Source organism: Somniosus microcephalus, chromosome 16 (assembly GCF_052327205.1).
Source record: "Somniosus microcephalus isolate GS21.2 chromosome 16, FLI_Smic_1.0, whole genome shotgun sequence".
Taxonomy (NCBI): Eukaryota; Metazoa; Chordata; class Chondrichthyes; order Squaliformes; family Somniosidae; genus Somniosus; species Somniosus microcephalus.
The window spans coordinates 103,143,593-103,169,388 of NC_141002.1; the positions used below are offsets into that span (position 1 = coordinate 103,143,593).

At 47.0% G+C, this 25,796-nt stretch overlaps 1 protein-coding gene across 24 annotated transcripts in view; it reads right to left on the reverse strand.

Annotated features, from left to right (window-relative positions):
- mybpc1 (myosin binding protein C1) overlaps positions 1 to 25,796 on the reverse strand; it is a 140,183-nt gene that overhangs the window by 59,365 nt on the left and 55,022 nt on the right. For 21 of the 24 annotated variants that reach the window (XM_086009610.1, XM_086009614.1, XM_086009609.1 and 18 more), the window contains 5 exons: positions 21,072 to 21,120; positions 18,068 to 18,082; positions 16,383 to 16,442; positions 13,617 to 13,783; positions 10,149 to 10,281 (listed from right to left, as the gene is read on the reverse strand). In XM_086009610.1, coding sequence (XP_085865736.1) covers positions 10,149 to 10,281; positions 13,617 to 13,783; positions 16,383 to 16,442; positions 18,068 to 18,082; positions 21,072 to 21,120 — 424 coding nt within the window. The remainder of the gene's footprint in view (positions 1 to 10,148; positions 10,282 to 13,616; positions 13,784 to 16,382; positions 16,443 to 18,067; positions 18,083 to 21,071; positions 21,121 to 25,796) is intronic. The other 3 variants (XM_086009611.1, XM_086009620.1, XM_086009625.1) reach the window with 1 other exon arrangement.

Here is a 25,796-nt window from a genome sequence, read left to right on the forward strand (position 1 = left end):
CCTGTCACTGTTTTCCAAGTGCTCTGCTATCACATCTTTTATAATGGACTCTAGCATTTTCCCCACCACCGATGTCAGGCTTACCGGTCTATAATTCCCCATTTTCTCTCTACCATCTTTTTTGAATAGTGGGGTAACATTAGCTACCCTCCAATCCATGGGTACTGTTCCAGAGTAAAGAAGTAAAAAGTAATCGAAGTGTGACATCACCAGAAAGCAGGTGGTTGGTGAGTACGATAGCAAAATACTGCAGATGTTGGAAATCCGAAATAACAACAGAAAATGCTGGAAAAACTCAGCAGGTCAGGCAACATCCGTGGAGAGAAATTTGAGTTGACGTTTCGGGTTGGACCCTTCTTCAAAACTGGAAAGAAAAGAAACTAGCGATCGGACAAAAGAATAAAAGAAACAAAAGAAGTAAAAGAGATTAGAAGCTAGACGAGATGGTGATAGGCTGGGATTAGGTGTAAAGTGTACTGGCAGGGCAAAAGATAGCTGCCAGGTGTGAGAGAGAAACAAAAGGAAAGGGGGGGGGGGGGAAAAGGAGTGGAACAATTACAAGAGAAAATGAAATGGGGGCCGAGCTTATGATCTGAAATTGTTGAACTCGATATTGAGTCCGGAAGGCTGCAGACTGCCTAATCGGAAGGGCTGTTTGGGGTGATAGAGGAGTGGACTAGGGTGTCTCGGAGGGAGCGGTCCCTGCGGAATGCTGAAAGGGGAGGGGAGGGGAAGATACGTTTGGTGGTGGGATCACTTTGGAGGTAGCGGAAATGCCGGAGGATGATCCGTTGAATGTGGAGGCTGGTGGGGTGAAAGGTGAGGACAAGGGGAACCCTATCGTGGTTCCGGGAGGGAGGGGCAGGGGTGAGGGCAGAAGTGCGGGAGATAGAACTGACACGGTCGAGGGCAGTGTCAACCACAGTAGAGGGGAATCCTCGGTTGCGGAAAAAGGAAGACATGTCTGAAGCACTGGTGTGGAAGGTGGCGTCATCGGAGCAGATACGGCGGAGGCGGAGAAACTGGGAGAATGGAATAGAGTCCTTACAGGAAGCGGGGTGGGAGGAAGTGTAGTCCAGGTAGCTGTGGGCTTGTAGTAAATATTGGTCGATAACTTATCCCCAGAGATGGAGACGGAGAAGTCGAGGAAGGGAAGGGAAGAGTCCGAGATGGACCATGTGAAGGTGAGGGAAGGGTGGAAATTGGAGGCAAAGTGAATGAAATTGTCAAGTTCGGGGCGAGAGCAGGAAACGGCACCGATACAGTCATCAATGTATCGGAAAAAGAGGTGAGGGAGGGGACCCGAGTAGGACTGGAACAAAGATTGTTCCACATAGCCCACGGTTGGTGAGTATTTCGATATTTCTCACTTTTTTTCCAAACTTGGGAGTCTAAATTTAAGTGCCTTGGTGTAGATTAAAAGGTATACGTGTTCCAAATTTTAAAACAAATTAATGAATTAATTGAGATGGGAGACCAGGCAATGTGTTGTTGTTGGATGTGGGAGCTGGTGGACACCATCGAGGTCCAGGGCGACCACACCTGCAGCAAATGTTGGCTGCTCGAGGAACTTCGGCTCAGAGTTGATGAGCTGGAGTCCGAGCTTCAGACACTGCGACACATTAGGGAGGGGGAGCGTTACCTGGACACCAAGTTCCAGGAGGCAGTCACACCCACTAGAGTAATTACTTCCAATTTGGCCCATGGTCAGAGACAGGAGGGTGTGACTACAAGCGAGGCAGGTATTGGGATCCAGGAGGTAGTGATGGAGGAGCCTCAGCCCTTGGCCTTGTCCAACAGGTACGAGATTCTTGCTCCCTGTGTGGACAAGGCCAGGGACTGCAGGGAGGATGAGCAATCTGACCACAGCATCGTGGTACAGGGAGCCATTCAAGTGGCGGGGGTGGGGGGGGGGGTAAAAAGAAATGTTGTAGTGATAGGGGATAGTATAGTGAGGGGGATAGATACTATTCTCTGCAGTCAAGAGCGTGAGTCCCGAAGGCTGTGTTGCCTGCCCGGTGCCAGGGTTAAGGACATCTCCTCTGGGCTGAAGAGGAACTTGAAGTGGGAGGGGGAAGATCCAGTTATCATGGTCCACATAGGCACCAATGACATAGGTAGGACAAAGAAAGAGGTCCTGCTGAGAGAGTATGAGCAGCTAGGGGCTAAATTAAAAAGCAGAACCACAAAAGTAATAATCTCTGGATTACTACCTGAGCCACGAGTGAATTTGCATAGTGTAAATAAGATCAGAGAAATGAACGAGTGGCTCAAAGACTGGTGTGGGAGAAATGGGGTTCGATTTGTGGGGCACTGGTACCAGTACTGGGATAAGAGGGAGCTGTTCCGTTTGGACGGGCTTCACTTGAACCATGCTGGGGCTAGAGTGCTGGCAAATCGAATAACTAGGGCTGTAGAGAGGGCTTTAAACTAAATAGTGGGGGGGGGGGGGGGGGAGGATCCAAGTGAGCGGGAACTTAAAAAGTCAATGAGAAAACAATAGACCAGGATAGAGATGGGGGAAATAATAACCAGAGTGTGATAGGAAGGGACAGAATAAGAGTACAACAGAAAATGGAGCCAAAACAAGGAAAAATGGTAAAAAGACAAAGTTAAAAGCTCTATATCTGAATGCACGCAGCATTCGTAACAAGATAGATCAGTTGATGGCACAAATCGATACAAATGGGTATGATCTGATCGCCATTACAGAGACATGATTGCAAGGTGACCAGGGCTGGGAACTGAATATTCCAGGGTATATGATAATTCGGAAGGACAGACAGAAAGGAAAGGGAGGTGGGATAGCTTTGTTGGTAAAGGATGGGATCAGTGCAGCGGTGAGAAGTGATATTGGATCAGAAGATCAAGATGTAGAATCGGTTTGGGTGGAGATAAAAAATAATAAGGGGAAAAAGTCTCTGGTGGGCGTAGTCTACAGGCCCCCGAACAGTAGCAATGCTGTTGGACAGAGTATAAATCAACAAATAATGGAGGCCTGTAAAAAAGGTACGGTAATAATCATAGGTGATTTTAATCTCCATATTGATTGGACAAATCAAATTGGCCATGGTAGTCTTGAGGAAGAGTTCATAGAGTGCATCCGGGATGGTTTCCTAGAACAGTATGTAATGGAACCAACCAGGGAGCAGGCTATCTTGGATCTGGTACTGTGTAATGAGACAGAATTAATAAATGATCCCATAGTAAAGGATCCTCTAGGAAAGAGTGATCATAGCATGGTTGAATTTCAAATTCAGTTGGAGGGTGAGAAAGTTGTATCTCAAACCAGTGTCCTGATCTTAAACAAAGGCAATTACAGTGGCATGAGGGCAGAACTGCCTGCCCGATGCCAGGGTTAAGGACATCTCTTCTGGGCTGGAAAGAAACTTGGAGTGGGAGGGGGAGGATCCAGTTGTCGTGGTCCATGTTGGTACAAACGACGTAGATAGGAGAAGGAAGAAGGTTCTGTTAAAGGAGTATGAGCAGCTAGGGGTCAAATTAAAAAACAGAACCTCAAGGGTAATAATCTCTGGATTATTACCTGAGCCACGAGCAAATTTGGCTAGGATAAATAAAATTAAAGAGTTAAATGCGTGGCTCAAAGACTGGTGTGGGAGAAATGGGTTTTGCTTCTTGGGACACTGGCACCAGTACTGGGACAAGAGGGAGCTGTTCCGTTGGGACGGACTTCACTTGGCCAGTGCTGGGACTAGAATCCTGGTGAATCATATAACTAGGGCTGTAGAGAGGGATTTAAACTAATTAGTGGGGGGGGGAGGTTTCTAGAGAGCAAATAATAAAAATGACAACGGAGAAGGTTATAGACCTAGGTAGCAGTAGGGAAATTAAAAACCAGAGCGTGTCAGGAAGGGACAGAAGGTATGGAGTAAAAGGTAAAGTAGTAAAAGGGGAAAAAGCAGGAACATAGGGCTAGATTTTCAGTATAGACAGTTTTGGGGCGCTAACCTTAGCGCCCGCCCGAAGTTAGCGCCCGCCCCAAAGTAGCGCCCCGTTGCCGGAAATTCAGTGGCTTCGCCCTAAGAGGTTGGTGGAGCGCTAAAAGAGGCGTTCCACTACTATCTTTAGGCGCTAAGCCGGCGGTGCAGAGCGCTGCGCCCAAGCTCGGGCGCAGCGCACGGCAGACACTCTGGTGCCAGTGAGCTCTTAAAGGGGAAGGATGCATGTGTTTTTTGCAAAGGCAGAGTCTGGGGGGGGGGGAAAGACGAGGAGGAGGAGGAGGAGGAGGAGGAGGAGGAGGAGGAGGAGGAGGAGGAGGAGGAGGTCGGAAACTTAAATACACCATTCACAACACACTGGATCCGTCCATTATAGTGCAGGAGGAGGGCCCTTTAATTTGCGCTCCCCAGGGTGTGTTGCGTTCCATTTTACAAACGCTCTGGACGCCAGCCGCACAATCGGGCGGTCCGACTGAAGTTTGTATTCGGGGCGGCCAAAGGGCGTTGCACGAGGATGTGACATCATTTTCTGCGCGCGCAGCCGGGCGGCCGCTAAACTTTGCGCCGGCGCTAACGAGCAACTTAATTTGGGGCGGGGCGCAAACTGCACTGCGCCCGGGCGCTACACGCATAGCGCCCGAAAATCACTTCTCTTAAGGCGCTAACTGCTGGCGCAAGCAACTGAAAATCTAGCCCATGGTGTCAAAAAACATATTTGAAAGTTCTTTATCTGAATGCACGTAGCATTCGTAACAAAATGGACGAGTTAACGGCACAAATGACTACATATGGGTATGATCTTGTGGCCATTACAGATACATGGCTGCAGGATGACCATGACTGGGAATTAAACATACCAGGGTATTTAACAATTAGGAAGGACAGGCAGGAAGGAAGGGGAGGTGGGGTGGCTATGTTAATAAAGGAAGGAATCACTGTAATACAGAGAAATGATATTGGGTCAAAGGATCAGAATAGTGAAACAGTTTGGGTAGAGATAAGGAATAATAAGGGGAAAAAAACACTAGTGGGCATAGTCTATAAGCCTCCTAACAGTTGCAACTCTGTTGGACGGAGAATTAATCAGGAAATAGTTGGGGCTTGTAATAAGGGAACAGCTATAATTATGGGGGATTTTAACTATCATATTAACTGGACAAATCAAATTGGGCAGGGCAGCCTTGAGGAAGAGTTCATTGAGTGTATTAGGGATGGGTTTCTTGAGCAGTATGTAACTGAACTGACCAGGGGGCAAGCAACCTTAGATCTGGTCCTGTGTAATGAGTCAGGATTAATTAAAAATGTCCTAGTAAAGGATCCCATTGGAATGAGAGACCATAACATGGTTGAATTCCATATTCAATTAGAGGGTGAGAAGGTTGGATCTCAAACAAGCGTACTGAGCTTGAATAAAGAAGACTATGAAGGTATGAGAGCGGAATTGATTAGAGTGGACTGGGAAAATAGATTAAAGGGTAAGACAGTACATGAGCAGTGGTGTACATTTAAGGAGTTATTTTACAACTTTCAAAAAAAATATATTCCACTGAGGAAAAATGGGTGTAAAAGAAATGATAGCCATCCGTGGCTAAGTAAAGTAATTAAGGATAGTATCCAACTAAAAACAAGGGCATATAAGGTAGCCAAATCTAGTGGGAGGATAGAAGATTGGGAAGTCTTCAAAAGGCAGCAAAAAATAACTAAAAGATTGATTAAGAAAGGGAAGATAGATTATGAAAGTAAATTAGCAAAAAGTATAAAAACAGATAGCAAGAGTTTCTATAGTTATATAAAAAGAAAAAGGGTGGCTAAAGTAAATGTTGGTCCCTTAGAGGATGAGACCGGGAAATTAATGGTGGGAAACATGGCGATGGCAAAAACGCTGAACAAATATTTTGTTTCAGTCTTTACGGTAGAGGACACTAAGAATATCCCAACACTGGACAAACAGGGGGCTCTAGGGGGGGAGAAGCTAAATACGATTAAAATCACTAAGGAATTGGTACTCGGTAAAATAATGGGACTCAAGGCGGATAAATCCCCTGGACCTGATGGCTTCCATCCTAAGCTTTTGAGGGAAGTGGCAGTAGGGATTGTGGATGCATTGGTAATAATTTTCCAAAACTCTCTGGACTCAGCAAAGGTCCCGGCAGATTGGAAAACTGCTAATGTAACACCTTTATTTAAAAAGGGTAGTAGGCAGAAGGCTGGAAACTATAGACCAGTTAGCCTAACATCTGTGGTTGGTAAAATTTTGGAGTCCATTACAGTATTAAGGAGACAGTAACGGGACATTTGGATAAACATAATTTAATAGGACAAAGTCAGCATGGTTTTATGAAGGGGAAGTCATGTTTGACAAATTTGCTTGAGTTCTTTGAGGACGTAACATACAGGGTGGATAAAGGGGAACCAGTGGACGTAGTGTATTTAGACTTCCAAAAGGCATTTGACAAGGTGCCGCACAAAAGATTATTGCTCAAGATAAAAAATCACGGGATTGGGGGTAATGTTCTGGCATGGGTGGAGGATTGGTTATCTAACAGGAAGCAGAGAGTTGGGATAAATGGTTCATTCTCAGACTGGCAATCAGTAACTAGTGGTGTTCTGCAGGGGTCAGTGCTGGGACCCCAACTCTTTACAATCTATATTAACGATTTGGAAGAGGGGACCGAGTGCAACATATCAAAGTTTGCAGATGATACAAAGATGGGAGGGAAAGTAGTGAGTGAGGAGGACATAAAAAACCTGCAAAGGGACATAGACAGGCTAAGTAAGTGGGCAGAGATTTGGCAGATGGAATACAATACTGGAAAGTGTGAGGTTATGCACTTTGGCAGGAAAAATCATAGAGCAAGCTATTATCTTAATGGCAAGAAACTGGAAAGTACTGCAGTATAAAGGGATCTGGGGGTCTTGGTGCACGAAACTCAAAAAGTTAGTATGCAGGTGCAGCAGGTGATCAAGAAGGCCAATGGAATGTTGGCTTTTATTGCTAGGGGGATAGAATATAAAAACAGGGAGGTATTGCTGCAGTTATATAAGGTATTGGTGAGACCGCACCTGGAATTCTGCATACAGTTTTGGTGTCCATACTTAAGAAAAGACATACTTGCTCTCGAGGCAGTGCAAAGAAGGTTCACTCGGTTAATCCCGGGGATGAGGGGGTGGACATATGAGGAGAGGTTGAGTAGATTGGGACTCTACTTATTGGAGTTCAGAAGAATGAGAGGCGATCTTATTGAAACATATAGGATTGTGAAGGGGCTTGATCGGATGGATGCGGTGAGGCTATCAGTTTCTGCTCTACGATTTTGCGTTGTCGTGTGTCTTGAAGGCCGCCGGAGCATGGTACATCGGCGAGACCATGCAGACACTGCGACAACGGATGAACGGACACCGCGCAACAATCGCCAGGCAGGAGTGTTCCCTCCTAGTCAGGGAACACTTCAGCAGTCAAGGACATTCAGCCGCCGATCTTCGGGTAAGTGTTCTCCAAGGCGGCCTTCGAGACACACGACAACGCAAAATCGTAGAGCAGAAACTGATAGCCAAGTTCCGCACCCATGAGGACGGCCTCAACCGGGATCTTGGGTTCATGTCACGCTACATGTAACCCCACCTGACGTAGGGTCATCCAGACTTGAGTCGTCGTTGGCTTGTTCTCTCTACACAGATGCGACCGGACCTGCTGTGATTTCCAGCAAAGAAAATGTTTTTTGTCTGTTTTTTGTTTTTCATACAGACCCCAGCATCTGCAATATTTTACCCCTTGTGACCCCACCTCATTGTTCTTTGATGTAATGTTTTCCTGACTGACCTGTTTGGACACCATTCACACCTTTGATTGCTGTGATTATCTCTCTGCCGAGGTGTGATAAATGGCAGTTAGAAAGATTACCTGTAATCATCTGGCATTATTCTCTGACTATATAATCTGTGTCTTTATGCATCTCTCCACTTCACCTGACGAAGGAGCAGCGCTCCGAAAGCTTGTGATTTCAAATAAAACTGTTGGACTATAACCTGGTGTTGTGTGACTTCTTACATTTGTCCACCCCAGTCCAACACCGGCATCTCCACACCATGGCAAAGATTGGTGGGAGACCAGAGGATTGGGAAATTTTAAAAAACCTGCAAAGGATGACTAAAAAAATAATAAAGAGAGAGAAGATGAATTATGAGAGAAAACTGGCAAGAAACATTAAAACAGATAGTAAGAGCTTCTACAGGTATATAAAAAGGAAGAGGGTAGCTAAAGTAAACGTTGGTCCCTTAGAGGATGAGACTGGGGAATTAATAATGGAGAACGGGGAAATGGCAGAGACTCTGAACAAATATTTTGTATCTGTCTTCACAGTAGAAGACACTAACAACATCCCAAAAATGGATAATCAAGGGGCCACAGGGAACTAAAGACAATCACTATCACTAAGGAAATAGTATTTGGTAAAGTAATGGGACAAAAAGACGACAAGTCCCTTGGACCAGATGGCCTGCATCCCAGGGTCTTAAAAGAAGTGGCTGCAGAGATATTGGATGCATTGGTTGCAATATACCAAAATTCCCTGGACTCTGGAGAGGTCCCAGCGGATCCCAGCAGATTGGAAAACCGCAAATGTAACACCCCTACTTAAGAAAGGAGGGAGACAGAAAGCAGGAAACGATAGACCAGTTAGCCTAACATCTGTCATTGGGAAAATGCTGGAGTCCTTCATTAAGGAAGCAGTAGCAGGGCATTTGGAAAATCATAATGCAGTCAAGCAGAGTCAGCATGGTTTTATGAAAGGGAAATCATGTTTAACACATTTGCTGGAGTTCTTTGAGGATGTAACGAGCAGGTGAACCAGTAGATGTGGTGTATTTGGATTTCCAGAAGGCATTCGATAAGGTGCCACATAATAGGTTACTGCATAAGATAAGAGCTCACGGAGCTGGGGGTAATATATTAGCATGGATGGAGAATTGGCTAACTAACAGAAAGCAGAGAGTCGGGATAAATGGGTAATTTTCCGGTTGGCAAACGGTAACTAGTGGGGTGCCACAGGGATCGGTGCTGGGGCCTCAACTATTTACAATCTACATTAATAACTTGGATGAAGGGACCAAGTGTAATGTAGCCAAGTTTGCGGATGATACAAAGATGGGTGGGAAAGCGAGTTGTGCAGAGGACTCAAAGAACCTGCAAAGGGATATAGACAGGCTAGGTGAGTGGGCAAACATTTGGCAGATGGAGTATAATGTGGGAAAGTGTGAGGTTATACACTTTGGCAGGAAAAATAAAAAAGCAAACTATTATTTAAATGGAGAGAGATTACAAAATGCTACAGTTCAGAGGGACCTGGGGGTCCTTGTGCATGAAACACAAAAAGTTAGCATGCAGGTACAGCAAGTAATCAAAAAGGCAAATGGAATGTTGGCCTTTATTGCAAGGGGGTTGGAGTATAAAAGCAGGAAGTCCTGTTACAACTGTACAGGGTATTGGTGAGACCACACCTGGAGTACTGCGTACAGTTTTAGTCTCCTTATTTAAGGAAGGATATACTTGCATGGGAGGCAGTTCAAAGACGATTCACTAGGTTAATTCCAGAGATGAGGGGGTTGACTTATGAAGAAAGGTTGAGCAGGCTGGGCCTATACTCATTGGAATTTAGAAGAATGAGAGGTGTTCTTATTGAAACATGTAAGATACTGAGGGGGCTCGACAGGGTAAATGCAGAGAGGAAGTTTCCTCTAGAACTCGGGGGCACAGTTTTAGAATAAAGTGTCGCCCTTTTAGAACTGAAATGAGGAGGAATTTCTTCTCTCAGAGGGTCGTAAATCTGTGGAATTCTCTGCCCCAGAGAGCCGTGGAGGTGATATATTTAAAGTGGAGATAGACAATTTTTTGCAAGATACGGGAGTGAAGGGTTATGGGGAGCAGGCTGGGAAGTGGCTTTGAGCCCAAGATCAGCTGTGATCTTATTGAATGGCGGAGCAGGCTCGAGGGGCCCAATGGCCGACTCCTGCTCCTATTTCTTATGTTCTTATATAAAAAGTGCTTTGTTGGCTGTAAAGCGCTTTGGGACATCCTGAGGTGGTGAAAGGCGCTGGAGAAATGTGAGTCTTTTCTTTCTTTTCACTGTGGCTGAAGGTGAAATGGGCTGGAATATTAACCTAGGAAGTAGAAACATTAAGACAAATACTCACTTTGGACTGGGCCGGAGCTCTTGCCCGTTGCGATACCATTTCAGCTCAACGGTTGGATCTGACAAATCCACAACAAGCTTTATCCTTTCACCCTTCTCCACTTGGTACCCAGGGTCCAGAACCTTCGCGAAAGCTTTGTGTATAATTGAAAGAAAGAAATGTAAAGCAAAGGCCAGATTTAAAGTGTCATCTAAATTTTTTATTGTGGGAGAAGGCAATAGAATAAAACTTGATATGAAAGGCTGGATAAAGCCATATTACAAAAAAAGGCCAACAGCATTTAGGGTTTTATAAATAGGGGAATAGAGTACCTGAGTAATGATAAAGTTGGTCTGGCCACAGTACGGCACAGAAACAGGCCATTCGACCCAACCAGTCCGTGCCGGCGTTTATGCTCCACTCGAGCTTCCTCCAGTCTTTCCTCATCTAAATCTATTAGCGTAACCCTCTATTCCCTTCTCCCTCATATGCTTGTCCAGCCTCCCCTTAAATGTATCGATACTATTCGCTTCAACCACTCCCTGTGGTAGCGAGTTCCACATTCTCACCACTCTCTGGGTAAAAAAGATTCTTCTGAATTCCCTATTGGATTTCTTGCTGACTATCTTATATTGATGTCCTCTAGTTTTGCTCTTCCCCACAAGTGGAAACATTCTCTCTGTATCCACTCTATCAAAACCTTTCATAATTTTAAAGACCTCTATTAGGTCACCCCTCAGCCTTCTCTTTTCAAGAAAAATAGACCCAGCCTGTTCATCCCAGAAAGGACACTTGTTGCTGTTGTTGTTTAGGTAGGTTCCTCATCTGCCTGCAAGACCCTGCAGATTAACATCGCAAACAGCCAGGTTCCGAGCGGGCAAGTTACCTACTGGTTTTTAACTGCCCACCTGCCAGGTTTCTCCCGGGCAGGTGGGGTTAAAATCGATCCCAATGGTTCCACTTACCAACGCCAGGGCCTCGAAATTTAGTTGTTAGCGCCAGCCGCTAGTGCATTAGGAGGAGGAGAAGTGGGGTGCTAAGCGGCTAGCGTCCGGGCGTGGCGCGATCTGCGCCTCTCGCGAACTTCACTCAAGATTTAGCGGTGGCGCAAAACCGCAGCGCCCGCTCAGCTGCGCGTGCAGATCGTGACGTCATTTCATGGTGCAACGCCCTTGGTGCGCCCCGAACCGGAACTTCAGTGGTGCCGCCCTTCTTTGCGCCTGGCGCCCCCAGCGACTGGTAGAGGGGAACAGTTCCCAGTCGCTGCGGGGCACGGGGGGCGCTATTTAAAGGGGACTCCTCCTGCATTATAAGTGGCAGCCATTTTGTGCCAATCCTTCTGTGTGAGAGACGGATATTTGGAGAGAGACAAAGGGAGAGAGCTTTCCGCTTTGACTCAGCGCTCGCACAGGTACTTCTGGCTTCAGGCCAGAGCTTTGCACTTGGATTTAACTTTCAGTGCCATAGCCTTGAGTCGCCACATATAATGGGGGCTGGAATGGGTGGAAACGTTGGCTTTCTGCATTGCATTCAAAGGGCTCAGAGACGCCGTGAGAGAGTGCCAGTCATGGCCTCACGGAGAAGGGCCAACAGGCATCAGCACAGGAGGCCTTACCCACCCAGGGTATACCGCCAGCAGTTCTCATATCTGAACATGTCTGAGGAGCAGTGTGTTCGGAGGCTGCGATTCAGAAGGGAGGTGGTCACTGAGATCTGCCACCTGCTTCGCAGAGATCTGCAGCCACAGCTGAGGAGCAGGACGTCTCTGTCGGTGGCAGTGAAGGTGATGGTGGCTCTCAACTTCTATGCCACCGGCTCCTTCCAATCCGCTACTGGGGACATTGCCAACATCTCCCAGTTCGCGGTACATTGCTGCATCCGCCAGGTGACCAATGCCCTTTTCAGAAGGAGACATCAGTACATCTCCTTCCCCATGATCCTGGACAAGCAGCAAGAGCGTGCAATGGGATTTGGAAGAATAGCGGGCTTCCCCATGGTCCAGGGCGTAGAACTGATGAACCAGCAATGGTCAGGCCTTGCTTCAGGGCTGCAGTGTGCAGGGCATGGCAGCCAAACAAGTCGACCCTCCCCCTTTAAGAGCTGACCGGCGCCAGCGTGTCTGCCTTCATTCAGAAACTCGCCGCACCTGCGCTGCGCCCGCCCTCGGTGTTAGCACCTCGGCTCGCCGGCTTAGCACCTTATGATAGTCGTGCATCGCCTGCTTTAGCGCAGCAGCAACCTCTTGGGGCGATGCAACTCAATTTCGGCGAAGGTGGCGCTAAGTTGCGCCGGGCGCTAAATTTAGCGAACACCCGGCTGTAGCACCCCAAACGTGGCGATACTGAATTTCTAGGCCCAGGTGTTTGCAAGAACTCAATGCATTTGCTACACCTTACTTCCTGCAAAACTGCCAAAAAAAAGTGTTGGGATGCAAGGTATTTAATGGCACATCCCTATGGGCAGGATTCTATCATCTTTGGTGAGAGTGTGGAGGAAACCTACCAGGATGGTCCCAGGGATGAGGGAGTTCAGTTATGTGGAGAGACTGGAGAAGCTGGGATTGTTCTCCGTAGAGCAGAGAAGGTTAAGGGGAGGTTTAATAGTGATGTTCAAAACTATTAGGGGTTTTGATAGAGTAAATAAGGAAAAGCTGTTTCCACTGGCAGGAGGGTCGGTAACCAGAGGACACAGATTTAAGAGAATTGGCAAAAGAACCAGAGGGAGATGAAAAAAAAATTATGGAATGAGTTATGATGGTCTGGAATGGACTGCCTGAAAGGGTGGTGGAAGCAGATTCAATAGTAACTTTCAAAAGAGAATTGGATCAATACTTGAAAAGAAAAAGAAAAACAAATTGCAGGGCTATGGGGAAAGAGTGGGACTAATTGGAGAGCCTGTTCAAAGAGCCGGCACAGGCACGATGGGCCGAATGGCCTCCTCCTGTGCTGTATGATTCTATGATTCAGACATGTTGGATGATTTCATGCTTTGAAAGCACTTAAAATCGCGCCGGCCATTCTGGGAAACAGCAACCAATATTCATGCAGCTGCTATCGACCCACTGTCCCAGGTGGGCGGAATCACGGGACACATGCAACATAAAGAACCAACACCTCATCACTGACCCAGCAGCAGAGGTCCCTGGCTCCAACCTCCCTCGAAGACAGTGGACGGCGCTCAACCCAATCCGCACGGGACATGGACGCTGCGACCGCCTGCTCCACGAGTGGAAGATGAGGAGACGACCCGAAGCGCGACTGTGGCCTTGAGTCCCAGACCGTGGAACACATCACATCAACCCACCCACTGAGATCTGTTGCCGGAGGCGCCTCATTTCCCCACTCGGCATCTCAGGAGGCCGTCGAATGGATCACCATTCTAGACATCCCATTATCAGCTTTCCCCGTCACACGAAACAACAATGATTCAGGCAATGCAAAAATAAAGCAGTGATGTGCGTCCTTTTATCTGATCTTTGAAGGTACTTGCCGGCACTTTTCTTCTCTTCCCTCTTTATTTTCTTCAAGCGTTTCAGCAAACCCCTGAGGTCAGTGATGCCATATTCAAAAGCTATTTTTTCATACTCGCTCGGCTGGGCTTTCTTCAGGAGCTCCCAAACATCGACCTCCGGTTCCGTGCTTTCTTCCTTAATTTCACTGACAAGAAAAATAACGTTGAGACACTGGTTTCAATTCCTTGTTTTCCAATCCCTCCATGGCCCTCGTCCCTCCCTATCTCTGTAACCTCCTCCAGCCCTACAACCCTCCGAGATCTCTGCGCTCCTCCAATTCTGGCGTCTTGCCCATCCCCGATTTCCATCGCTCCACCATTGGCGGCCGTGCCTTCAGCTGCCGGGACCCTAAGCTCTGGAATTCCCTCCCTAAACCTCTCCACCTTTAAAACTGCGTCACTTTCTCTCGCTCTCTTGTTGACTTGCCTGCGTCAGCTTCTCTCTTTCCTACCATAGTCCACATCTCGAAGGTGCCCAATTTGAAGGTGAAAGCAGTCAAACATCGAAAGCAGTCGCATTGTCCAATGATCCCTCCATGGACTCGCCCCTCATTATCTCTGTGACCTTCTCCAGTTCCTCAACCTTCCGAGATCTCTGCGCTCCTCCAATTCTGGCCTCTTGAGCATCCCTGATTTTAATCGCTCCACCATTGGTGGCCGTGTTTGCAGCTGCCTGGGTCCCAAGCTCTGGAATTCCCTCCCTAAACCTCTCCGCCCCTCTATCTCTCTTTGCTCCTTTAAGACGCTCCTTAAGACCTACCTCTTTGACCAAGCTTTTGGTCACCTGTCCTCATAGCTCCTTATGTGGCTCGGTGTCAAATTTGTCTGAGAATGCTCCTGTGAAGCGCCTTGGGAAGTTTTACTCCGTTAAAAGGTGCTATATAAATGCAATTTGTTGTTGTTGTTTGAGATTAGTATAGCTCTAGTGTATAGATCTCAAAGATCACAACCAGGCTAGAGGGGCTGAATGGCCTACTCCTATCCCTATGCTCCCACGCCGTCAAACAATTGCTACGACACAATAACAACAGAAAACGCTGGAAAACTCTGACGAAGGGTTTCGACCTGAAATGTTGACTCTATTTCTCTCTCCACAGATGTTGCCTGGCCTGCTGAGTTTTTCCAGCGTTTTCTGTTGTTATTTCGGATTTCCAGCCTCCGCAGTATTTTACTATCGTAATTGCTACTACATGATGGACTGTAAAGTGCTTTGGGACAGCCCAAGGTTGTGAAAGGCGCTATAGAAATGCAAGTCTTTCATTCTAGGGCGATTGGTTGCATTTATAGGACAATTCACTGCAAGACAAAACATTCCATTTTGTCCTTATACAAGGCTTTGGTTTGGCTTTAGTTAGAATACAGTGTCCAGTTTGGTCTCCTCACATGATGGGTGATATTGAGGCTTTGGAAAGGGGTACAGAGGAGGAGCCACTAGACTAATTCCCAGCCTGAAGCATCTTAGTTACCCAGATAAGCTCAACGAGCTGGGACCCTACACTTTAGAGAAGTGTAGATTTTCCACCACACTCGCCTGCCTCAAATTGTCAGGACTATTTAAATGAGGCAGGGTGGTGTAGTGACCTGATGTGTCCTGCTTTCTGTCATTAACACCACATTAATGCTGATGGCACATGATGCGAGTTAAAACCAGCCCCCAGTGTTGCTAAACGGTCGGGGAAAAGGCAGAGGTGGATTAAAAAAGCGTTCACAGAAAGGTTATTGCTCAGTCGATTCGGATCAGTTATTCCTTTGTTGGTTCCATTCTGATGACTACTTCACCGTCTGCCTTTGGACAGTCTGCTACTCCTCTCCTTCTCGTTGCTCCAAAGGCACCGTGGGCATCCCAGCGGGATTTCTCCGACGTCTTTGTGTGAGCTCACAAAGATGAGCGAGAGATTAGATTTCAGCTACTGCAAGGGCGTTTATCAGCAAGGTTTAAGGGCTCGCGAAGGAGCCAACCTTCGGCACAGTGGTAGCATTCCCGCCTCCGAGACAGAAGGCGGAGGGCTCGAATCCCGCTCCAGACCAGGAATTCTGGGTTGTCATCCAGCAGGATACGTGTGTCCAGTGGGTGGGTATGGGTGCCCCTCCCCCCGCCCATCATAAGAACATGAGAAATAGGAGCAGGAGTCGGCTATTTGGCCCCTCGAGCCTGCTCCGCCATTTAATGAGATCATATCTGATCTGATCTTGGGCTCAGCTCCATTTCCCTGCCCGCTCCCCATAACCCTTCACTCCCTTATTGTTCAACAATCTGTCTATCTCCACCTTAAATATATTCAATGACCCAGCCTCCACAGCTCTCTGGGGCAGAGAATTCCACAGATTTACGACCCTCTGAGAGAAGAAATTCCTCCTCATCTCCGTTTTAAATGGGCGCCCCCTTATTCTGAAATTATGCCCCCTTGTTCTAGATTTCCCCACGAGGGGAAACGTCTTCTCTGCATCTACCTTGTCGAGCCCCCCTCAGTATCTTATACGTTTCAATAAGCCTCAGTATCTTGTATGTTTCAATGTGGGTTGTGGGAGCCTATAAAGCTCACCTGCCGTATGGGACTAACCCCGCTCTCGGCTAGTATAGAAATGGCCACGGCCACGGAAGGAGCATTCACGTCATGAGCAAGACCATTAATCAGACCTGTGAACCCTTCCACTGCTTCACACTGTTCCCCAAGATACAAAAAGCAGCAATTTCAAAAGATTACCAAATAACATTTATATTTTGCTGACGCTTAAATATCTTACCGGTGTTTTAGTAATCCGCTGAAGTCCAGTTCTCCAGCATCATCTGGAGCATCAGTGCCACTTTTAACAGAGAAAAAAAAGAAAAAGATTGAGGCTTTTAGGAATCCAGTCACAGAGAAATCATAAAAAGTTCATTCAGATCAATCTGCTCTGCCACATCTCAGTTGGTGTGCAGTTTGAATTCTAAAGAGAAAAGGAACCAGCAGATTTCTAAAATTAGCTTGGCCACCAGGATTCTGAAATTTCATGCGATGCAAAAGGGATAAAGTTGAGGTCATGCCCGTCACAAAATAAAAACAGCACATGCCCAATTTATTGTTATATATTTAAATGAAATTCTAAATTAGCCCAATTAATTTTCACCTCTGATAATCCCAAGTCTATCCGAGTTCAAAGATTGTCTGCAACTCTGGAAATCCAAATGTTTTCAATAAATGACTTTCCAAAACAAAAATTAAAGTATTTTACCCTCCCCTCCACACACAGATGTTGGGCCTAATCAGAGTTGGAGAATTAACACCGGCACGCACATTTACAGAAGTATAGAGCATCATAATCCTACAGAACCTCATAGTTCATGGACGTTCAATGGTGTTCATGGACTCTTTGACTTAAAACTGTTTTGAGGGTCTAATGGTTTCTGGCCATGTGATGGACTTCACATTTCAATCGTGGTTATCGATGGTCCATGAATTGAGAAGATGCCTCGTGATCAGATGTGGTCAACACGTGAACCCATGAACCACTTGGGTGGATTATTATGATGTTCATATACAGATCACCCAGGGAAATTCATGACATTCTCATTGACAATTATGAATGATCTTTGATCGATTCAAAGACCAAACACCCTCAGCAATGGAGATATCTCGACAAGAAATGCCTTAAAGCAATCAAGAACACCAGCCAGCAAACTGGCCACAGCATCACACTGTGTCCTGTGTGTTAGTTGGTGGAGCATGATAAGTGACTGTAACAGTGAAGAGACGATTACTGGATGGGATTGTGTAAGTATTACCCCAACATTTACCATAAGATCTGCTGTACAAGTTACACCTGTTTTTCAGGACTTTCACATACAAGAAGCAAGTGATGTACAAGAGCAGCATCTTGCCAAACGAGTGCAGAAAAGTCACTTATAATCCAGACTTCATGGTAATTAAACTTTAAAAAAGAATTAGTGAGATTAGTTAACCAGCCCACTTACTGACAAATAAAGATTCACGATCAGATACTTGCACAGAACGATGTGGTTTGAAGTCTAATCCACCCATACGCAGACTCCGTGCACCCGCGCTCAATATCGCATTCAATAGACAAAGACCGGTCAGCGACAAGGCAGGCAATGGAACCTTGTCATTTCAAGATTCAAGAGTCGAGAGCATTTGACTTCTGCTCCCGGCAGCAACCGGCAATTTCAGGTTAATGTCAGCGTGGTACGACTAAGAATTCATTCAGTTACACAGCGGTGCGGAGGCCATTTTGAACACATGGACCCCTTTACTGGCAATCCAGGGAAAGGCAAGACACAGGATGCTGGTGGAGTCATTAAGTAAAATGAAGATTACATAGAAGATACATTTAGGTCTCTCTCGCGTAATCCACGTAAAGATATTAAGAGGGATAAGGAGTTTCTCTCCTTCTCCAAGGGTACCATAACATAGAATGATGAAGGACCTCCTTACCTTACTGGTGCGGCCCTATGATTGAAAGAAGACAAAAACAATAAACATCTTAGAAATGAGCTTGCAGGTCATGTAGGCTAGCAAAGAACTAAAGTTATTCCAAGTGCCCTTAAATGTCGTCAGGCACCTGGGCAAACAAGGTTAATCCACCCATCCAACAACCAAGACCCACCCATCTACCCAACAACCAAGACCCACCCACCCATCCAACAACCAAGACCCATCCATCCACCCAACCACAAAAACCCACCCATCTACCCACCCAACAACCAAGACCCACCCATCTACCCAACAACCAAGACCCACCCAACCACAAAAACCCACCCATCCACCCAACAACCAAGGTCCCTCTGGATGCTTCCTGTAGATGGTTGCTCATCTTGCACCTGCCTCTGCAGTTGCCGTCATGTATCTGGCTACCTCTATCGCTCTAGTGGCAGAGATAGGCATTTCCTCATGGCTAGTTCCATGGTCTCATTGATTGGAAAGGATTCCTCATTTAACTTTCACTTGGCTCTTCATTAAACTTCCTGCAGTGTTCCTTGAGCTTCAGACCAAGATAGCCTGGAAATTTGTTTTCTAATCCCCGGTTCATTATGTTCTTCCCCCTTTCCAAAGTATTGCAGCAACTTCGCTGTGATGGGGCAGAGACCTTTGAGATATTTGGATAGTGTATGGGAGCCCAAGATGTATCTTCTAATTCAAATACATTCATACCACATGACAGAACTTGGATATACCTCTTAGTTTGGGCATTTGGAATGTCGATGGGTACATCTAAGAATTAAGGTTTTCCAAATAATTTCCAATCCTATTTTTTGACCTTAACAAATCATAGGATCCTCCAACGTTATAGATGACAGCTGCTCAGTTTTGTACTTTTAGGAACCGACACATCTTTGCTTTTCTGCAGCGCTTGCTTCAAACATCTCTCCAAGTCTCGGGTCTACATTTTAGTGCTTTACACTTCACAAGATATTCTTTCCAGAATGCTACGCTCTCCAACGTGGCATCCATTTGTGTGGGAGTTTTCATTGCGGGACATATTGCGCTCCCTTCTTGTAGCAATGATCTCCGCACTTTTGGGTAACACAGTGTCAGCCATGGCTCAGTGGGTAGCACACTTGCCTCGGAGTCAGAAGGTCGTGGGTTCAAGTCCCCCTCCAGAGATTTGAGCACAAAAATCCAGGCTGACGCTCCCAGTGCAGTACTGAGGGAGCGCTGCACTGTCAGAGGTGCTGTCTTTCGGAAGAGACGTTAAACTGAGGCCCCGTCTGCGCTCTCAGGGGGACGTAAAAGATCCCAAGGCACTATTTCGAAGAAGAGCAGGGGAGTTCTCCCCGGTGTCCTGGGGCCCATATTTATCCCTTAACCAACATCACAAAAACAGATGATCTGGTCATTATCACATTGCTGTTTGTGGGAGCTTGCTGTGTGCAAATTGGCTCCCGCGTTTCCCACATTACACCAGTGAATACACTTCAAAAAAAGTACTTCATTGGCTATAAAGTGCTTTGAGACGTCCGGTGGTCATGAAAGGCGCTATAGAAATTCAAGTCTTTCTTTCTTTTCTAACACCATAAGCTTTATGCCTTTTGTGGTGGTCATCGCTGCTCCAGCAGGTGGATTTGATGCAACGATCGACGGAGCTATCTGTTCAGCTGTCGTCTCCAGGGTTACTGCACCGCTTCCAGCACCATGATTCCTTCCATGTTTACTCCACCCTCTCTGAAGGTTCCCAGATTGAGAGTTAGTGACTCATTCTCCAGAGCCAGGGCCAGGAGTAGGAGTGAAATCAGGAAGCACTTTTTTCCCCCCCACACAAAGGGTAGTAGGAATCTGGAACTCTCTCCCTCAAAAGGCTGTGGATGCTGGGGGGGGTCAAGTGACATTTTCCAGACTGAGATCGACAGGCTGTTGGGTAAGGGTATCGAAAGATATGGAACAAAGATGGGTAAATGGAGTTGAGGTACAGATCAGCCATGATCTAATAGAATGGTGGAACAGGCCAGAGGGGCTGAATGGTCTCCTCCTGTTCCTTTGAGACCTGGTACAAGGAATGGTTGACTTTGTTCCCTTTGTTTTCCAGATACTACATGAAGAAGGCTCAACACCAAGACCCCTTTCTTTTTAGTAGATAATCGGCAACCTATGCACTTACCACATCGAAACGCATGTGCCTGTCAAGCACCGGACAAAATATACCAAACTCATAAACATGTCTCCAAGCATTGAATTTCTTAAGAAAACGTTTCCTTTTACATCTTATTCACCCAGAAACAAACAGTTTTGATACAAACCTGGTGGAGACCCAATTCATGCAACAGGTGGGCATGGATGAAGAGTAGCTCGCAAGCAGTGGCCTAGAAGGGGAGAAACTGTTTCCACTGGCAGGAGGGTCGCTAACTAAAGGACACAGACTTAAGAGAATTGGCAAAACAAAAACAGAGGGGAGATGAGGAGAAATTTGTTTTTTACGTAGCGAGTTGTTGTGATCTGGAATGCGCTGCCTGAAAGGGCGGTGGAAGCAGATTCAATAATAACTTTCAATGGGGAGTTGGATCAATACTTAAAAAGTATATAGAAACTCACTACCACAGAGAGTGGTGGAGGCGAAGAGCAGAGATGCCTTTAAGGGGAACCCAGATAAACACATGAGGGAGAAAGGAATAGAAGGAATTGCTGATGGGGTGAGATGAAGAGGGGTGGGAGGAGGCTGGTGTGGAGCAGAAACACCAGCACGGACCTGTTTTTGTGGGGGGGTGGTGGTGGTGGCCTGATTCTGTGCTGTAAATTCTATGTAAATCTATGTTAAAAAGGAAAAATTTGCAGGGTTATGGAGGAAAGAGCGGTGTGGAGCGAGACTAATAGGAATCAGGCACGACGGGCCCAAAGGCCTCCTTCTGTGCTGCTAGTCTATGATTCCAGAAGAGGGCTGAATATGATGAATAAGGATCAGGGCATAGGGAAAGCCCGAGTGCAACTAAAGTTTTATTGTAGTTACCTGCGTTTAAAGGCCGCTCGGATATCAATCTGCTGAACCTCCGGCACCTCTGCAAAAAGAATTCAAATGAAATGCCACACGTTAGGTTGGCTAAAAAGTTACAAGGAGTTTAGAAACTTAGAAACATAGAAGATAGGAGCAGGAGTAGGCCATTCGGCCCCTCGAGCCTGCTCCGCCATTCAATGAGATCATGGCTGATCATCCAAATTCAGTACCCTGTCCCTGCTTTCTCCCAATATCCCTTGATTCCCCTTAAGAAATTTATCTAACTCCTTTTTGAAAATATTTAATGAATTGGCCTCAACTGCCTTCTGTGGTAGAGAATTCCACAGGTTCACCACTCTCTGGCTGAAGAAATTCCTCCTCATCTCTGTCCTAAATGGCTTACCCCTTATCCTTAGACTGTGACCCCTGGTTCTGGATTCCCCCGCCATCGGGAACATCCTTCCTGCATCTAGTCTGTCTAGTCCTGTTAGAATTTTATAAGTTTCAATGAGATCCCCTCTCATTCTTCTAAACTCCAGCGAGTATAAGCCCAATCGACCCAATCTCTCCTCATACGTCATTCCTGCCATCCCAGGTATCAGTCGGGTGAATCTTCGCTGCACTCCCTCCATGGCAAGAACATCCTTCCTCAGATAAGGTGACTAAAACTGCACACAATACTCAAGGTGTGGTCTCACCAAGGCCCTAAACAACTGCAGCAAGACATTCTTGTTCCTGTACTCAAACCCTCTCGCTACGAAGGCCAACATTTGCCTTCTTAACTGCCTGCTGCACCTGCATGCTTACCTTCAACGACTGGTGCACAAGGACACCCAGGTCTCGTTGCACTTCCCCTTCTCCCAATCTATTGCCATTCAGATAATAATCTGCCTTCCTGTTTTTGCCACCAAAGTGGATAACCTCGCATTTATCCACATTATACTGCATCTGCCATATCACCCAACCTGTCCAAATCATACTGGAGATTCTCGGCATCCTCCTCACAGCACACACACCCACCCAGCTTTGTGTCGTCTGCAAACTTGGAGATATTACATCTAGTTCCCTCGTCTAGATCATTTATATATATTGTGAATAGCTGGGGTCCTAGCACCGATCCCTGCGGTACCCCACTAGTCACTGCCTGCCACTCGGAAAAAGACCCGTTTATTCCAACTCTTTGCTTCCTGTCTGCCAGCCATTTCTCTATCCAAGTCAGTACCTTACCCCCAATCCCATGTGCTTTAACTTTACACGTTAGTAAATGAATGAGGCGTGAGCCGTGGCTCAGTGGGTGGCACGCTCCCGCCTCCGAGTCAGAAGGTTGTGGGTTCAAGTCCCACTCCAGAGACTTGAGCACAATATCTAGGCAGAGACTCCCAGTGCGGTTACTGAGGGAGCGCCGCATTGTCGGAGGTGCAGTCTTTCAAATAACACGTTAAACCGACGCCCTGGGTCTGCCCTCTTCCTAAAAGATCCCACTGCATTATTTCGAAGAAGAGCAGGGGAGTTATCCCCGGTGCCCTGGCCAATATTTATACCTCCACCAACATCACTAAAAACCCACCAGATTATCTGGTCATTTTCACATTGCTGTTTGTGGGAGCTTGCTGTGCGCAAATTGGCTGCCGCTTTTCTTACATTACAACAGTGACCACACTTCAAAAGTACTTCATTGGCTGTGAAGCTCTTTGGGACATCCTGAGAATGTGAAAGGCGCTATAGAAATGCAAGTTCTTCCTTTTTATTCTTCTTTCCCCTCCTCTAATGCTAATTACCCGTTCTCTTGTTCGCCCTCCGTGGAACTTTGGCTGCACTGTTTCCTGCTGGATATTCTGCCTAGTTTAACCACATCGGAACCCCGTACAGAATATCGTCAAATAAACAAGTCAGCTACTTGTTAAAAAGGAAATCACCCATGATAGAAAGACACAAATCGGGAGATTTTTTAACATCATGGAAATTCAGGCAGCTGAACGGCGCGGGGCGAGGGAAGAAATCTGGTTGAGGGGCCACTCAAAGCTCTCATTAATACTCCCATGAAAATCTCTGTAATATAATCTTTTGGGTCCATGTTTTGAGTGGCCACGCTCCTCCCATTGGTAGACGGGAATGGTGCGAGGATCCTACAACCAGCGTAGGACCCCGATTTATACGTCCGTTTTGGGTGGAAGCACGGGGTGGCCCAGTTTGAAGCCTGCCTGAAAATGGAGTCAATAATTATTTTTTTTTAAGTTTCAGCTGCCTGTTCGCCCTCATTTTCCAGATCAAAAATGACAGGCGGATGTTAAAAACTCTGCCGATTTGTGTCTTTCTATCATGGGTGATTTCCTTCTCCCTTTAACAGTTGCTGACTTGTTTATTTGACGATATTCTGTACGGGGTTCCGATGTGGTTAAACTAGGCAGAATTGCCAGCAGGAAACAGTGCAGACAAAGTTCCACGGAGGGCGAACAAGAGAACGGGATTTTGCAAAGTGCGTAGTTTGCTGTATGATGGAGAGGATTTGCATTGGCGAGTGAGCGATTTAAAACATCCATGTGTAAAGAAGATAGAGCAGATTCGCTTTTAGGGTAAAGAAACAACGGTGATGAATTGTAATATAATCAGCTTGACACTGAAGCACAAACCATCGAGACAGCCCCAAGAATCCTCAATCACTCCTGTGTGTGCAATCAGGTCAGGGAAACAATAAAGGAGAAAGAAAGGAAGACTTGCATTTCTATAGCGCCTTTCACGACCACCGGATGTCCCAAAGCACTTTACAGCCAATGAAGTACTTTTTGAAGTGTAGTCACTGTTGTAATGTAGGAAACGCAGCAACCAATTTGCACACAGCAAGCTCCCACAAACAGCAATGCGATAATGACCAGATAATCTGTTTTAGTGATGTTGATTGAGGGATAAATATTGGCCCAGTACACTGGGGAGAACTCCCCATCTCTTCTTCAAAATAGTGGCCATGGGATCTTTTACGTCCACCTGAAAGAGCAGATGGGGCCTCGGTTTAACATCTCATCCAAAAGACGGTACCTCCGACAGTGCAGCTCTCCCCCAGTACTGCCCCTCCGACAGTGCAGCGCTCCCTCAGTACTGCCCCACCGACAGTGCAGCTCTCCCTCAGTACTGCCCCTCCGACAGTGCAGCGCTCCCTCAGTACTGCCCCTCCGACAGTGCAGCGCTCCCTCAGTACTGCACTCCGACAGTGCGGCGCTCCCTCAGTACTGCCCTACCGACAGTGCAGCGCTCCCTCAGTACTGCCCCACCGACAGTGCAGCACTCCCTTAGTACTGCCCCTCTGACAGTGCAGCTCTCCCTCAGTACTGCCCCTCCGACAGTGCAGCTCTCCCTCAGTACTGCCCCTCTGACAGTGCAGCGCTCCCTCAGTACTGCCCCTCCGACAGTGCAGCGCTCCCTCAGTACTGCACTCCGACAGTGCGGCGCTCCCTCAGTACTGCCCCTCCGACAGTGCAGCGCTCCCTCAGTACTGCACTGGAGTGTCAACCTGGATTTTTGTGCTCAAGTCTCTGGAGGTGGACTCGAACCCACAACCTTCTGACTCAGGCGAGAGTGCTGCCCACTGAGCCACAGCTGACACAATAAATGCCACTTTAAGCTGTTGGAAGCAAGAGTAAATTAAATGTGTATTTAAGTTATGCCTTATCAGTTAGAGAACACAAAGTACAACGAGTACATATCAATACACCAGGTATTCCCTGCACTCGGGCAGCAGTTAAGGTGGTGTGGCGTTTCCGCTGGGAGCACAATCGGCAAACTGCGGTCTTGCCGAGGTGAAGTCACACTCCAGTTTACGCACAAAGTCATCAGCAGAAGCCGCAGCATAAAACCTCCCTCGAATCAGCGCAATCGAGCAGCATAATCGAGCGGTGACTGGAACAGAACATTCTCCAGCATCGCAAAGAGGCTTGGGATGGCCGAGAAATGAGCCGATCTTCAGCTGGCTGCTTTGATCTGCCCGAGGTACACAAGACCTGCGACCGGCAGTCAATTGAAGCCCCACAGGGGTGTCCTGCTCTGCTGTAACTTGTACATTTTATTTATTCATTCTCGGGATGTGGGCGTCGCCGGCAAGGCTGGAATTTATTGCCCATCCCCAGTTACCCCTCGAGAAAGTGGTGGTTGTAATGATCAATAACATGTCATTCTATAGTGGACACTAGGTGGAGCCGTAGAGCTGTGTAGAGCTGTATATATATATATATATAAGACTACACTACCCAGCTGTATGTATATTAAGACTACATTACCCATGAGGCACTAGGCTACCCACAAGGCAGCAGTCAAGATGGCGGCCTCTACAGATACTGTACCTAGTCCACATGTGCTCAATAAAAGTGTCTAGCAAAAGCTAGCTGTGTTCATAATAAGAATGTCTATTTATTAATGAACATAAGATGGTGAGCCGCTTTCTTGAGCTGCTGCAGTCCGTGTGGTGAAGGTGCTCTACTCGGAGCTACGACACAGCAAGAGAGCCCCAGGTGGGCAGTGGAAAGGCTTCAAGGACACCCTCAAAGCCTCCTTGAAAAAGTGCAACATGCCCACCGACACCTGGGAATCCCTGGCCCAAGACCGCACAAAGTGGAGGAGAAGCATCCGGGAAGGCGCCGAACACCTCGAGTCTCTTCGCTGGGAGCAAGCGGAAGCCAAGCGCAGGCAGCGCAAGGAGCACACGTCAACCCAAGCACCCCACCCACCCGCCCCTTCAACCACCGTCTGCCC